Below are 13,803 nucleotides of genomic sequence, written 5' to 3' on the forward strand. Positions count from 1 at the left end.
TAAAAGTCAAACAGCAGAAAATTACTTTGTCTGAAAACATTTCTATAAGCTTCTTGATAACATTCTCCTTCAAAAATATTTCTTCATGCTTTCCCACTAAGGAAAGGGGGGGGTGGGGAAGAAAAAAAAGAGTACATGAATCTGGACAGATCACTCAAAGAAATACGGGACTTTTTTTTTCTAAAAAGGTATTATTATCAATTTGGAGGATAGTAACTAATATTTTAGTTATTTTTATTGCTCTTTTGTATCTCACACTTCTTTGACTCTCAAAAAAAAAAAAAAACCAACACAGGAGAGCTAAGTTAAATCTCACTAAACAATCCAAGAATATATTTCCAAGAGACCTGGACCACAGCGACCAGTTTCTCCTGGCAGAAAACAGCCTGATGAAACAGATACAAGACCAAAGCAATTTAAAGATGTGTAAACACTAGGGACTTTCAGGAAAGGAGTCACTACTGTCTTCGTAAGTGAAGCAAATAAAAGAACAGGAGCAAAAATGAATGTCTCTTCTACAACGAAGTATGCTAGTTATGTTTTGTTCTTGGCATCCATGTTTTCCTCTGACGACTGATAACACTAGGTAGCAGAAACACAGCTCAGCATTCTTATATTAGTTCTGTAATTAACTTTAATACGAAGACTTCCAACGAGAAAGCAAAGCAGTCAAGAACCAAGCACAACCACTGCCAGCTTGGTTCCAATTTCAACAAGTATACTCAAACCACAAAGCCCTGTCTTACCTTTGAAGCATTAATGACAATATTTCTAGCAGATCCATGCTCATCTCCAGAGAAGGCAGGTTGATTACTGAAGCCTTGCTTTACATTCACTGCAGTGAGTTCATCCTGCAAAGAGTGTTTTAAGGGCAAAAAATGAAATGACAATTTTAGAAGTCAAATCATTCTGAGAAGCATGTTTTTATAAAGAAAATTTACGTATTTGCTAGTATGTCACACCCTGCCTTCACCTGAACCCTCAAAGCACTTTGCACATTCACGGGATTTCAGTGAAGGGGAACACGATGCCCCTCCTACCCCCTCCAGTCCCCATTAAGTGTTCACCTTACTATAGACTTCAAGGCCATAACTTGATAAGGATGCCACTTGGTTTGCTGAAAGAGGGTTGCTGCCCATAAGAAGGGTAGCAGGAAACAAGGCCTTGACAGCCTTCATAAAACCTGGAGGGCTCCCCAGCACCCAGCCCTAAATCTCCCTCATGAAAGTGGTGCCAGTCACCAGCCATCCTGACCAGCGGAGGGAGAACAGCGCATCCTCCTCTCCTCGAGATACACTCGGATCACTGGAACCACCTGCATCGCTCCACAGCAGAACGCTGCTGCACACCCCTTGTTACCACCAGAACCCTACGTGTTCCTTCTCCCAGCACAAAAAAATTTTTGCATCATTGTTTTGTTGAAGTTTAAAACATTATTACTTCAGTTTGTGGCCTCACGACCACCATTTGAGAATCTCTACTGAAATAAGAAACAGGCCACGGCTAGCAGAAACAATTTCAAGGAAACATCTGTCCCTGTTCCCGCTTCTTCTGGAGTTACTTTCACAGCGGAAGCATTACTAGTCTCCTACTACACTACCAACACACGTTCATTTTGCTGCATATCAGTATTTAAGCAGGCTTAGCTGGCAAGCAAGAACACAGAACAGACAGAAGTGGGGTCAGTAGCATTAGGTGCAAACAGGTATCTGAGCCTTCACAAATGCAGAATATAACTGCCTAAGCAAGCCACATCCTTCCCTATCTTCACTCCGTACCTTCACCAAAGTTAATATTCTTCCATGGAGGCTGTGCAGTTTATTCACTTATTCAGGATCACACGCCTGTCAGACTGAGGTTTACCTACACCAGATGAATGGGAACTTGGCTTGTCTGTTTTTCTTAATCTCCCTCTGAAGAGAAGGCACAGACCTGCCCCAGCACATCAGTTACTTCCCACCAAGGGTACTCTACACAAGCTCAAGTGGTCCACAGACCACTGGTACTGGGTGAGATATTGGAACAGTCCCCAAGATGACTGTAAAATAACCTATGAAAACGAAGAGTGACTGCTGTACAACCAAGCAAATAAAATAGGAGAAAATAAAGTTAAGAATGACACAATTTTATTTTAGATTATTTTATTACTAGTTTTGGGCAGACAGTGACCCAGAAGCTTCCATTTGGTTTATTCTCTTACGCTTTGCAATGCATTTTGCTTTTCAGTATTTTCACAAAGTTTGGGAGCAACACGGAAGACAGTAATGTATTTAGAAGAAATCTAAGCTCTCTAGGGTTTATGAAGTTAGCAAGCCTCATCTGAATTTTAAATGAAATCAACAAGAAGTGCTGGAACAATCCTCCACCCACACTATCCCCAAGACAGCCTTGAAAACACAGATAAAGGCAGAGATGAAAGTGATCAAAGATATTACAAGCAAATAAAGAAAAGGTAAATGGCAAACAGATGGAGATGTATGTTACTATTAGTGCCATTTCCACAGATGACCCCAGTTCTGTTATCTTTAAACTTCTCCTCTTTTGAAAAAAGCTGTCTAGATATCATTATGCTGAAAATAACTAAGAACCGTATGTTGTACTGCTATATCTACCACCACTGTAGGAACAAGCTGCGGATGGACTGACAACACAAACACATCAGTGTTTTGGTTTTGTCTGGCTCAGATTATTAGCTCAGATTTCTCCCTGCCTTCAGCAGTAGTTCAGAAATTTTAAACAGAGAGCATAGCACAGTTGCATAACCAAACACCAACTAGAAATGAAAAGACACGTCATCTGTGAACACAATGCACAGAGATACCTTTACAAACAAATTAACTATATGTTCACAGGAGCTCTCATTACATCTCACTTACGCCAGCTCCATTAACAGCTCAGGGTCACTTTCCAAGTGCACAGCTGTCCCCTAGAAGAGGGGAAAGTTTCCTGGACAAACAGGCGGAACACCAGCACAGCTACGTTGTACAATAATGAATGTACCAGGGTTAAGCCCGCTTTCACTTGGCTTGGTTTGCAAGCCCTCTCCTAACGACAGACACAAGCCTTCTCACAGACAGACACTGTCACTAAGTGAGGCGCTCTGCGCTGCAACACGCTGGATCCTCTGGGCTCCCGCAGAGATGTCAAGCTTCCTTTCAAAATGTCAAGCAGGGCCCCAAGCAAGCCCAATCAAGGCTTAAAACCCTTTTGCAATTTTAAATAGCCAAATGAACATTCAGGCCCAAATTGTGTTAATTTGCTTCAGAAAGTTAATTGTTTCATGTGGGATATTTAAGACCATCAATATGTCCGCAGCACTCCGTTTGTGAGCACAACACGTACAGACAGATATCTTCACAGAAAGAAAGCCCGACAAATTCAGGCCGATGTTCACAGGAGCTGAGCATCGTCACCTCTGCGAGAAGTCAGACCCCAACTTAAGTCTGCATGCATTACTTCACTCCATCGCAGCTGCGACTCCTGCAAAGCGGGTTCAGAGGAGGCCACCTGTGGCACCTACCCAGCCGGCTGCAGTCAGGGCACTCAAATCTAGACCGAGAACAAATGAACCGACTGTCAGGATCAAGCATTGAGGCATTGTTGGGTGTTCTGAACTGTGTAATTCCATATTAACTTGCTTTTAATGAATAGGAATGAGCTCTTTCAACTTAAGCATTCTCCTGCTTCCTTATTACTGCAGTTACACTTGCTTACTGCAGCACCGAGCCAGTAAGAGAAAAGCAGAAAGCTAACAATGTATAAAGGTTTTGAAAAACTAGGAACGGGCCAGTTTATTCTGACATCTAAGCTGAGCAAACAGACAATGTATAGAGCTATACCGACACTATTTGACAGTCAAAACCAAGGAATTTTTTGAAAGGCATTCTTTTTCTCCCTAACCTCAAAAATTCCCTTCAGAAGACAAATTTAAAAGAAGTCCATATTAAACTCATGAAAGCAGCAAACTGGATCTTTTTAACCAGTCATTACTTTTAGACCCTCTCACATGCTCCATCTTTTGCTTCATGTTTCTTTATTACAACAGGGGACCCACTTTCAGCAGCTTGGAGCAACCATAGCATTAGCCTGGAGACCCAAATCCTCTGCAGGAAGGTCCAGGATTTCAACCTGTGGTGTAGCTGCTGCAGCATAAACCTTCCACTCATGCTCAGCTTCCGCTATGTTGGGCTTGGTTTGAATGACGAGATCAAAAAAGTAACTCCCTAAAAGAGACCGTATAAAATACTGTGCCAGATATAGATTACTAAACAAGCTCTATATGATATTTAGAGCAGCATTATCCACTCCAAATCAACAGCTCAGAAGTCAGGAACAAGGATTAGCCATACCTAACAGCCAACCACAGACAGAAGCAACTTTTGCCAGAGACTAAGATGATGACATACTGGCAATGTTATAACCATGCTGAGAGCAAGAAGGAAGACTGGTCTCTTATAATACTGAAGGGTGCAGAAAGACAGGTCTATTCCCAACTGGCATAAGGAGGACAATACTGGAGAGACCTCTCTGACAGAAATTTCAACTGCTATACTCACCGTACCGGTGAGAAGGTGGTCTGGGCTACTGGTGATTGCAGACGTTGGAGAATTGAGCCTTGGAAGGGTCAAACCCTGTTCCCTATGTGTGGAGAAGGCAATGAAATTCTTTCTGTCTGAAGGCTATTTCTCAGCATAAAATGGTGTCGATTGTGCTTTTTTGTACTTTGGAACTGGATTCAACTGAAGTTAAAAGCGTTAGCCATGAGTAAAATCATCAGGATCTGGCCCTGATGGTATGGTACATTCAGTGGTTATATCTTTGGCTTGCAATAAACACAATTTGCATTACATTTTATCCATCTTAGGAAGACACAACAATTTAGAGCACTGGAAGTGTTAAAAAAAAAAAGCTGATTCTAACACCTGCCTTCAGATGCTCCTGCCAGGGCAGGATTTCCAAACCTACCTTTTGCTCCACAATCAGCAGCAGGGATTGCTGATTCTACAGAGAAAATATGTGAACACTGGACAGCGCTTTGCAAAGAAAACACATTACAGAAAGACAAGGAAAGCTAATTCCTCCTAATCTTTCTCTTTTAGAGCAGTATCATGTGTTAAAAGCAGCTCCAGCAGGTAACTGCATTGAAGCAGAAGCTATGTGCTATGCAATTTGAAGACTTCCCTTCTGCCACCCCCTTATTTCTGCAGAGAGCATTCTGCACACAGGGCACACGCCAACGCTCAGGGGCTGTTACCCCAAGCTTTTCATGAGGGGACCTTGCAAAGGATGCAGATTTCCACCTGGCGCTCAGGTGAATGGGCTCAGGAGCTGCGTCTGGAGCATGAGAGCCCAGGGTCCCTGGAGGTGCTAGCTCCTAGCTGAGAGGGAATTTAGAAAAGCACAAGGTGACGGTCAGCAACACCAATGTCACCAGACAGCCCATCCCCACCTCTACTAGGACCTGTAACTCCACATTTGTCTCCTTTTTCAAATGATAGACAGACTTCACCAGCCCAAAGGCTGGAATGCCCCAGGACTGTATCCTGTAAACGCCCCGTGCAACGCACAGTAACACCGCCCGTACACATGTGGAATGAAGACTTTCCCCAAGCCACATTTCAATCAATTACTTTATGGCAAATAACAATGAGCCTGTTGCAGCTATTTTCTGTTTACTAATGCACCCATGTAACATATTTTAAATATTAACCATCTGGGCACTTGCCACTTCCATTCTTATTGTAACCGGCTGCATATTTATAAATGTGTCTGCAAGAATCAATCCAGCACCTGACTAAAAATATGCAACAGTCCAGAGCTAAAAATTCATCTCCATACACTGTCATAGCTGAGTTCAGATGCAGTTCTGCAAGCCTGGTCATGGTCACGCATAAAAAATACACGTTAGAGAAATATTTCTAGTTACCATAATCATCAAGTTTGTAAGTATGATGAGTAGCAGCAGAAAGGTGAAAAGCCAGAAAGATGTTAGAGGTCAAAAAAATGAGATATGTCTCAAAGGATTGGTAATGGACTTGAATACGCATCTTTTATTGCGTGTTGTACAAGCTCCTCTCAACCAGCACTGACCAGTAGCCACTCTCCAATGAGCGCTCTCCAGCATAGTGAACCAGATGATAATGCTCATAAACAACTAACAAATTACCCTTAATTAGCCTCCTTTCTGGAAGTCTCAACAAAACGACAACAGACCAGGAAGAAAGGAAAGCACAAAGAGCATTGCATGGCTGCCCTGCTGTACTTGCTCCATCTACCTGGAGCTCATCCTTATTGTCAGCCTGATGACTTCTATTAGCGCCAAATTCACCGGGACAGAAGACAGCCAGAGCAGCAGCAGAACAGGACATCCCAGACCAACCACGCAGGAGAGGAGACAGAGGTATCTGGAGCACACGGCTTCACGTACGAGTCACAACACGGCATGCGAGGTAAATCTCAGAGAGACCCGTTGACCTTGCTGGGAGACATCCCATTCACAAAACCCTACCAGAGGCTTCTTCCACCCACCTACGGAGGGCCGGCGGCCCAGAAGCAAGACTAGGAAGCCGGGGAGAGCCTACAACCAACCCCACGGCTTTGCTGGATGTGCCAGCCATGTCACAGCACCCGCCCGAGCTACACGCTTGCCCCCAGCACCGACTGACGGTGGGTCTCCGTGGGTTTGGTTGTGGTACCCAGGAGTAGGACAGCCACAGCCTGATGCAAGAGTACAAGCTACAGCCCCACTCACCTCCACCCTGTGCTTTCGACTACATTTCCCGACCTCCAAAACCCTCCAGTCCTTTCATTCCTCCAATGATGTGTCCCTGCTGTCAGGTCAGAAACACGGGTGGGCAGCTCAGCAGGCCCACGCTCACCCCAGCCGGTGCCACCTCTCACCCTCCGGACAGCCCATACCCCTCACAAGCCAGGGTGCCCCTCATGGCAGGTGGCTGTACCCCTCACAGGCTCATGGCCCTCATGGGCTGGTGGTGGCCCTCATGGCAGGTAGTTGTACCCCTCACAGGCCAGGGGTACCCCTCACAGGCCCATGGCCCTCATGGGCTGGCGGTGGCCCTCATAGCAGGTGGCTGTACCCCTCACAGGCCCATGGCCCTTACGGGCTAGCGGTGGCCCTCATAGCAAGGTGCTGTGTACCTGGTACAGGTACCTGGCCCTCACAGCAGGGTACCCCTCACAGGCCAGGGGTACCCCCCCAGGCCGGGGGTACCCCTCACAGGTCCGTACCCCTCACGGCAGGTGGCTGTACCCCTTACAGATCCGCACCCCTCACGGGCTAGGGGTGCCCCTCACGGCAGGTGGCTGTACCCCTTACAGATCCGCACCCCTCACGGGCTAGGGGTGCCCCTCACGGCAGGTGGCTGTGCCCCTCACAGGCCCGCGTCCCTCACGGCAGGCGGCCCGGCTGGCGGCCCGGCCCCTCTGCCCCGCTGGCCTCACCGCCGCCCCGCAGGGCGAGCCCGGGTGCCGGCCGGGCCGCGGGGAGGGCGCCGAGGTGACGATGAGCGGCACCGCCGCCCCCGCCTCGCCGCAGAAAATGCAAGTCAGCGGGCGGCTCCGCGGCCGCCCGGCGCCGCTCAAAAGTTTCGGCGGAGGCGCCGGGCCGGGAGGCGAGGGCGGCGGCCCGCCGCGGGCGGGGGGCGGGCGCGGGGCTGGCGGCCGGGCCCCGGCGCCGCGGGCACGGCGCGGCGCGGGCGGTCTCACCTCCTTCTGGCGCGGGTCCTGCGGGTAGACGTCGGGCGGCCCCAGGCGCGGCCGCTTGAGCGGTCTGTGCTCATAGCTGAGGAGCCCGAAGGCGGCCATGATCGCTCATGTTCGCCGGCGCGGCGGGCGGGCGCTGGAGCGGGCTCCGAGCGCCAGGGAGCAGCACTCGGCGGCTCGCCCCCCGCCTCACCCCCGCCGCGCCGGGGGCGGGCTGCACGTCGCGGCGGCGGACGGGCGCGGGGGCGGCGCGGCCGGCCCACCCCACCCCACCCCGCCCCGCTCCCTGCCGCGGCAGGTGCCGGCCGGGGCCGCCCCGAGCCCTCCCCGCCGCGGGCACGGCGGCCCGGCCCCCGCGCTGCCCACCGCACCGCAGCCGGGCGATGGCGGGGCCGAACGCCGCGCCGGGCACGGCGCTGGGGGCCGGCGGCGGCGGCCGGGGACCCCCGAGCTGCCCCGGGGGACGGCGAGGAGGGGCTGGGGCGCGGCCCTGGCGGGGGCGGCTCTTTGCGGGGAGCGGAGCGGTCGGCCCTGCTCCCTCCGCGCCCCTTCCAGCCGCAGGGACGCAGCACCCGCGCCTTCACCCTATCGTCTCTTGCCATTTTTAATACCGTTCATTTTAGCGGATAAATAACGCTAATAAATAAGATAACAGCCCGCCGCGGACGAGGCAGGTCCGCCCAGGCTCCGGCGGCGAGGAGGCCGGCACCCGGCTGAGCCGCCCGGCGGCTGCTCCTGCGGCTCCCCCCGCTGCCCCGGAGGCACAAGCGGTCTCTCCTCTTCCCAGGAGGAGTTTTAGGTCCCGGGTACAAGCTGAGGAGGAGGGTGCAGCAAAGCCTCCCCCCATTTTCCACCCACTCCTGTCCCGAGGCAGAGCCCCGCACTCTGCTCCAGTGGTGCGAGGCCAAGCAGAGGAGCAAAGGGCACCCCTTCCCTCTTGCTCTGCTGCCTGGGGTCTGTGAGAGCCTAACCCCGCTCCCACAGGCACCAAATGACTACAGAGAGCCACTGCACTGGTCCGTGAGCGGTGACCATGTCCCCTCTGGGGCTGCAGCCTTGGGTGGCCCTTGGGCAAGTCGCTCAGTCCATCTTTCAGCTGCTGCTCCCAGCACAGGGCAACGGAGGAACACTGCTCCACGATTCCCAGAGGATGCTCCCAGGGGCCAGTCTGTACCACCCGGACAGATGCACTGGTCCCAGTGGATCAGCCAAGGGAAACAGGAAACATGATCTCAACAGAGGTACAGTTCCTATTAACAAATCCTCAAAACAAAAGTAAAACAACATTAAATCTTTAGGGGTCCTCCCTTTTCCAGCATGCAGGTGGACGTCTTGTACTTGCCTACCTCCCTGAAGCAGGGCTGCAGTCTCAATCACAGCCTGCAATTAGTGTCCTGCTATGCAGAACGCATTCCCCTCTCTCAGTATAGGTGCCATCTCCTTAGGTGTTGGAGTGGTAGGTGCCTTCCTGTATTAGCATTACAGTAAGCAAGCATGAAAACTTTTTTTCCCTCCCTTTCTACCCATTATTTCTGCTGGATCCACTCCTTGTGCTACATCTCCAGGACAGTACAAACACAAGGTACTTTGGAAATACAAGATTAGACAGTCAGTTGCAAATAAGTCTAAATAAAATTAACAGCAGCACTCTACAAATGAGCTTATGTTTGAACTTAGTATGGACAAGAACAGGAAATACAGGCAAACCACATTTCTTTTGTCTCTAAGCAATTCTGTAATCAAACCACAGATAACTTAAAAGCTGAGGCTGAACTAGGCGATAGCAATAAAGTAGGATAGTAATGCCCTACACTCTCATATTTGTTAATACATCTTCTATTTAAATCTTTGTCACTTTTGGTTACTGAATTACTTTTCATCCATCCCGTTGTGTTGTTCACCAAAGGCAAGGACCAACAAGTCTGAGATCTTCAAACTTTAAAATCTAGCTCTGAGATGCCTTCCTTGACAGGTTTATCAGACTTTGTATGTGATCCAAGGGCACGCTCCAAAGACCAGCAGCATTTGTCAACTTTTTCTTCACTCCACTAGTGGATAAAAATCTTTCAGAGCTTTTCATAAGTTACATTGGCACACTAGATCAGTGCTGTGATCCCTGGCTTTGGGAAGATTAATATCATGCATTTTTTAAGATAGTATCATTACATTTTATTCCCGAGACTTTGTCAAACACATCTTGATATATTTGAACACACAGGTCGCAGTCTTCTGGTGGTTTTTGTCATGCAGAATGGTCTGACAATCTCATAATGGTACTCGCTGTTCTGTGTTGATTGCCTGCATTTTACAGCACCTCTGTAGCGCAAGTGTCCCAGTAGAGACTGGCCCCACAAAGTCCATAGATCGGGGTCACAGATCTGGCTATACACTATCCATTGCTCCAGTCCTCAGCTCAGTCACTGATGTTTGAAGTGCAGGTTCAAATCCAGGTTTTTTTGAACCCTCAAGTCTGCAAACATTCTGATCTGGAGTTTTAGTTTGTTTTTCTTTCCAGAAACACTGCCAGGGGAGCCAGGTTTGGTTGAGCTGCCTCTGTTCAGAGGGTAACAAGTATTTCATGTCACCTTTAGTCCAATGAGTAGTGCCTTAAGCCACCACTTTAGTATGGGAATTTGAAGAATAAGCTCTGAATAAGGAAGAATAGCAAATACTGGTTCATAGTATTTTTTTTTAACCATCATGACTAAATTCTTGTTATTTGCTGTGACTTTGCTGATGCTAGCTAAAAATAGAAGGTAACTTCTGAAAATATTGCATTAATTATTGCTTATATGCTTTCTTCAAGAACATCTCATTTTTAACACTTGCAGGTCTATTCAGTTCTCATGGTAGTAAGGGACAAATGGCACCACTTGTCTGGACTGCAGCTGACTCCAGCCAACATGCAGACTTCCCACAGGTGTTCCTGCTAAAATGCACATTGCTGTGGGTCCTCATCACTCCTGGTGTTTTCATCCTGAACATTTCTACAACCGAGGATGGCCTTTCTGGTAAATTGATATCAACTCTACAGCAGTTGTGACACAGTGGAAAAGAACAGAATGTAATCAGCATCAGTTCTACACGTATCACGAGTCATTACATGATTGTGGATATACAGAAGGTTTCATCCATAAGAGTTATAAAATCCAAATCTCTTACAAAACTTAGTGACAGTTTTGGAGGTCATAAAATGTTTTTCTACTCTGTCCTTACCATAGGATAAATGTAATTGATAAAATTAAAAATAAAGTGTCCATTTGACTGCAACGATGATTGCTGAAGATCAAGTTAGCACAGGACATTTCAATCTCTGTAAGAAGTGGTATGCCATTACTGCTTTCCAGGTTCATGTATACAAGCCATCGTTCTTCATCTATACCTCACATAGCATATTTACCCTTAAGTATCATTAAACTGGGGTTTAGGCATCTGTGGGAGAAAAAAAACAAGGTGGTTCTTTTCCACTCCTCACTTCATGGGCATTTGCTCCCATCCAAAATATCTAGGTCAGTGCATTTTTCACAGTGGTTGTTCACCTCATGCACTGTTGACCCACACCAGTTGGTAAATGCTGTCAGTGAACTGGAATGGTAGGTAGTGCTGCTCACTCTGGGGACCGACTGAAGGAGGAGCTGAGCATCTGCAGTTGCGGCCGAAGTCACATGGATGGCAGCATTTTATACATCACCACTAGTACTCACGCAACATCATGTTATACTGACAATGAAAAGTGAAATTAATTAGTTAATCATCATGCAACATGCCAGTGACTTGGGTTGAGAAGTATTATAGTCTAGTTCTTTAAATTTAGGGGTTTTTAAAACAACTTAGTGGTTGAGAGAAAATACATCAATGACAATTTAAAAATCAGCCCTTTTCAGGAGCAGCTACACAGGAGCAGATAACACCATGTTAGATGGGGAGGAAGAGCACCAAGCCCTCTGCAGGGTAGTGGCATGGGTGGAAAAGCCTGCTGAGACTGTCATTATGCCACTGTACAAGTACAGCATAAGAGATAAGACCCCTATATAGCTCAGTAACCAAACAGTCAAGATTTTCTGATAATATAGCCTCACCCTAATTTTTTTTTTTTAGTAAGCTAAACAACAACAGTCTTTCCTTCATCTTTTTCCTTGTATGCAGGCCTGAAGGGAGAAATGGGCATTTAGGGGGTCAGGAACAAAAACATTCCATCAGCAATCTGCTCGCAGAAAAGCTGGCAGCAAAGATCAGGAGAAAGAGGGAGCAGCAACCGGCCAGCATTCGGGGAGAGGTCCCAGGGTGCAGTGTTGCTCTGCAGGGACATGGGACGAAGGAGCAGAAACCTGACACAGGGCAGAAGGCAGGGAGGAGCAGCGTGCCTCCTCGCCAACGGCAAAGCCCCAAGCAGCTGGCATGCAGGAGAGGGGCTACGGCAGCAATGGGGACAACCAGGGCCTCCAGAGCCTGTCTGAGCCAGCATGGAGAAGGGCAGTCATTTCCAATATTGCAGGGAAAAACAGTAACAGATTTAGTAACATCTTGGACATATGGGATGGGAGAAAGGACTTGAGCATGACGAGTAAGCTAAAGAAGGCGGCTCTTCTGCAGCGAACAGGCTGGGACTATCAGGCAAGACCTGGGAATGCAACACAGGCTGTGAAACAGCTCACAGTGCTGCACGATGCACTGCTCACGAAAGGAGCATCCCAAAGCTCAGGCCAGGAATTAAGTATTATCACAGTCACAGCAGCGATTTTACAATATTCCTTGGCTACTTCTATTTGGTTTTTAAGCTTGTCCTTGAACAGTGACTCACCTAGGTCTTTCTTCTAATGTGATATTATCAGAAAGTGGGGAACCTAGTGCTTCTGAGGGAAGAAACAAATATTTTTTTTCCCTTTTTGGTGCATCTTCTTTGCTCTTGTCATAGACTCAAAGCAGTATTTGTTGTGGTGGAGCACACAGCATTTGCAATAAAATATTTTCTGCGATCATCAGATACCTTAGCTTCACTTTTTCAGTTAATTATCCATTAATAAATAACCCAATAATTATCCATTCAGTAAATAACGCATTATTTGCTTCACATGCTTTAGAAAAGGGAAAATGTTACAAAAAACTGTCAAAAGTTCATTGAAGGAGACCTTCTTTTCTAAAACTGCCAGTCTTTAACATCAGAGAGTGTGAGGTTTTTTTTTTTTCCCCTATACTTGTTTGATAAACACAGTACCCCAGGTACCAGGAAATATTATTTTAACACCCAGAAAGCAACATTGTGTTACTGTGCAAGCATAAACAGACCCTGTCAGGTGCCTCCTTAGTGTTCTCTGCAGAATTCACAGCTGGAGTTAGAAAGGGACTTGCACTGTCTGCCAAGGCACATATTAACTGAATTGTTTTCAACCAAATGTGGTCAGGATCCATAGCTGATAATGGATGTTCCAAGAAAAAGTTACTCCAGGGCAAACTCCAGGACAATTCTTCACTCTGATTTCTAGCTTGTCTACGCACAGTGTTATCTCCAGCCCAGTCTCATCTCCGCTATCGTCACGCCACCAGCCACCGCCTAGCCTATTGCAAGGTACAGCCAAATGCTGCGGGGCAAAGCCCCCTCGCTGCTGCCTGCTCCCATATCACCACCTCCACCTTTCTCAGGGATTCTGAAACATCTTAGCTCATTCAGAAAAATGACGTGATTTTCCATGGCATAAACTATTGCTCCATATGAAAAGACTATCAGAAAGCTGAGTCTTAAAAAAAAACAGTCACCAAAACAGATAAATGCAATTAAATTTTTTTGCCTGTCAGATTCTTCCTAGGACATAGTCACTTTTGTATGCATATGTTCAAGCCTGTTCCTTTCACTGCTATTGTGCTGGTGGTAATCATATGAAATATTACAGTCCCTCTTTTGGGAATGATAAATGCATTCTGCTCACAAAGTATTCAAAACCATCTTTCAAAATAAGCGTTTTCCCAAACCTGTATGTATTCAGCACTGTGTGCAGTGTAAGCTCAGTGGTAATGGAACCCAGTGACACAGCAGTGTGCCATCTTTTGGTTACATGGGATGATCACAGCGTGAACCACAGCTTT

The 13,803-nt window shown here is 47.5% G+C and overlaps 1 protein-coding gene across 1 annotated transcript in view; it reads right to left on the bottom strand.

Moving 5' to 3' along the window:
- MED12L (mediator complex subunit 12L) overlaps positions 1 to 7,824 on the bottom strand; it is a gene marked incomplete at both ends in the record, with an annotated part of 153,517 nt that extends 145,693 nt beyond the window's left edge. The window contains 2 exons of the mRNA XM_082320657.1: positions 747 to 851; positions 7,726 to 7,824. Coding sequence (XP_082176783.1) covers positions 747 to 851; positions 7,726 to 7,824 — 204 coding nt within the window. The remainder of the gene's footprint in view (positions 1 to 746; positions 852 to 7,725) is intronic.
- Positions 7,825 to 13,803: the final 5,979 nt, after the last annotated feature.

The sequence above is a fragment of the Platalea leucorodia genome (genome assembly GCF_965183815.1).
Source record: "Platalea leucorodia genome assembly, chromosome: 8".
In the NCBI taxonomy this organism is placed as follows: Eukaryota; Metazoa; Chordata; class Aves; order Pelecaniformes; family Threskiornithidae; genus Platalea; species Platalea leucorodia.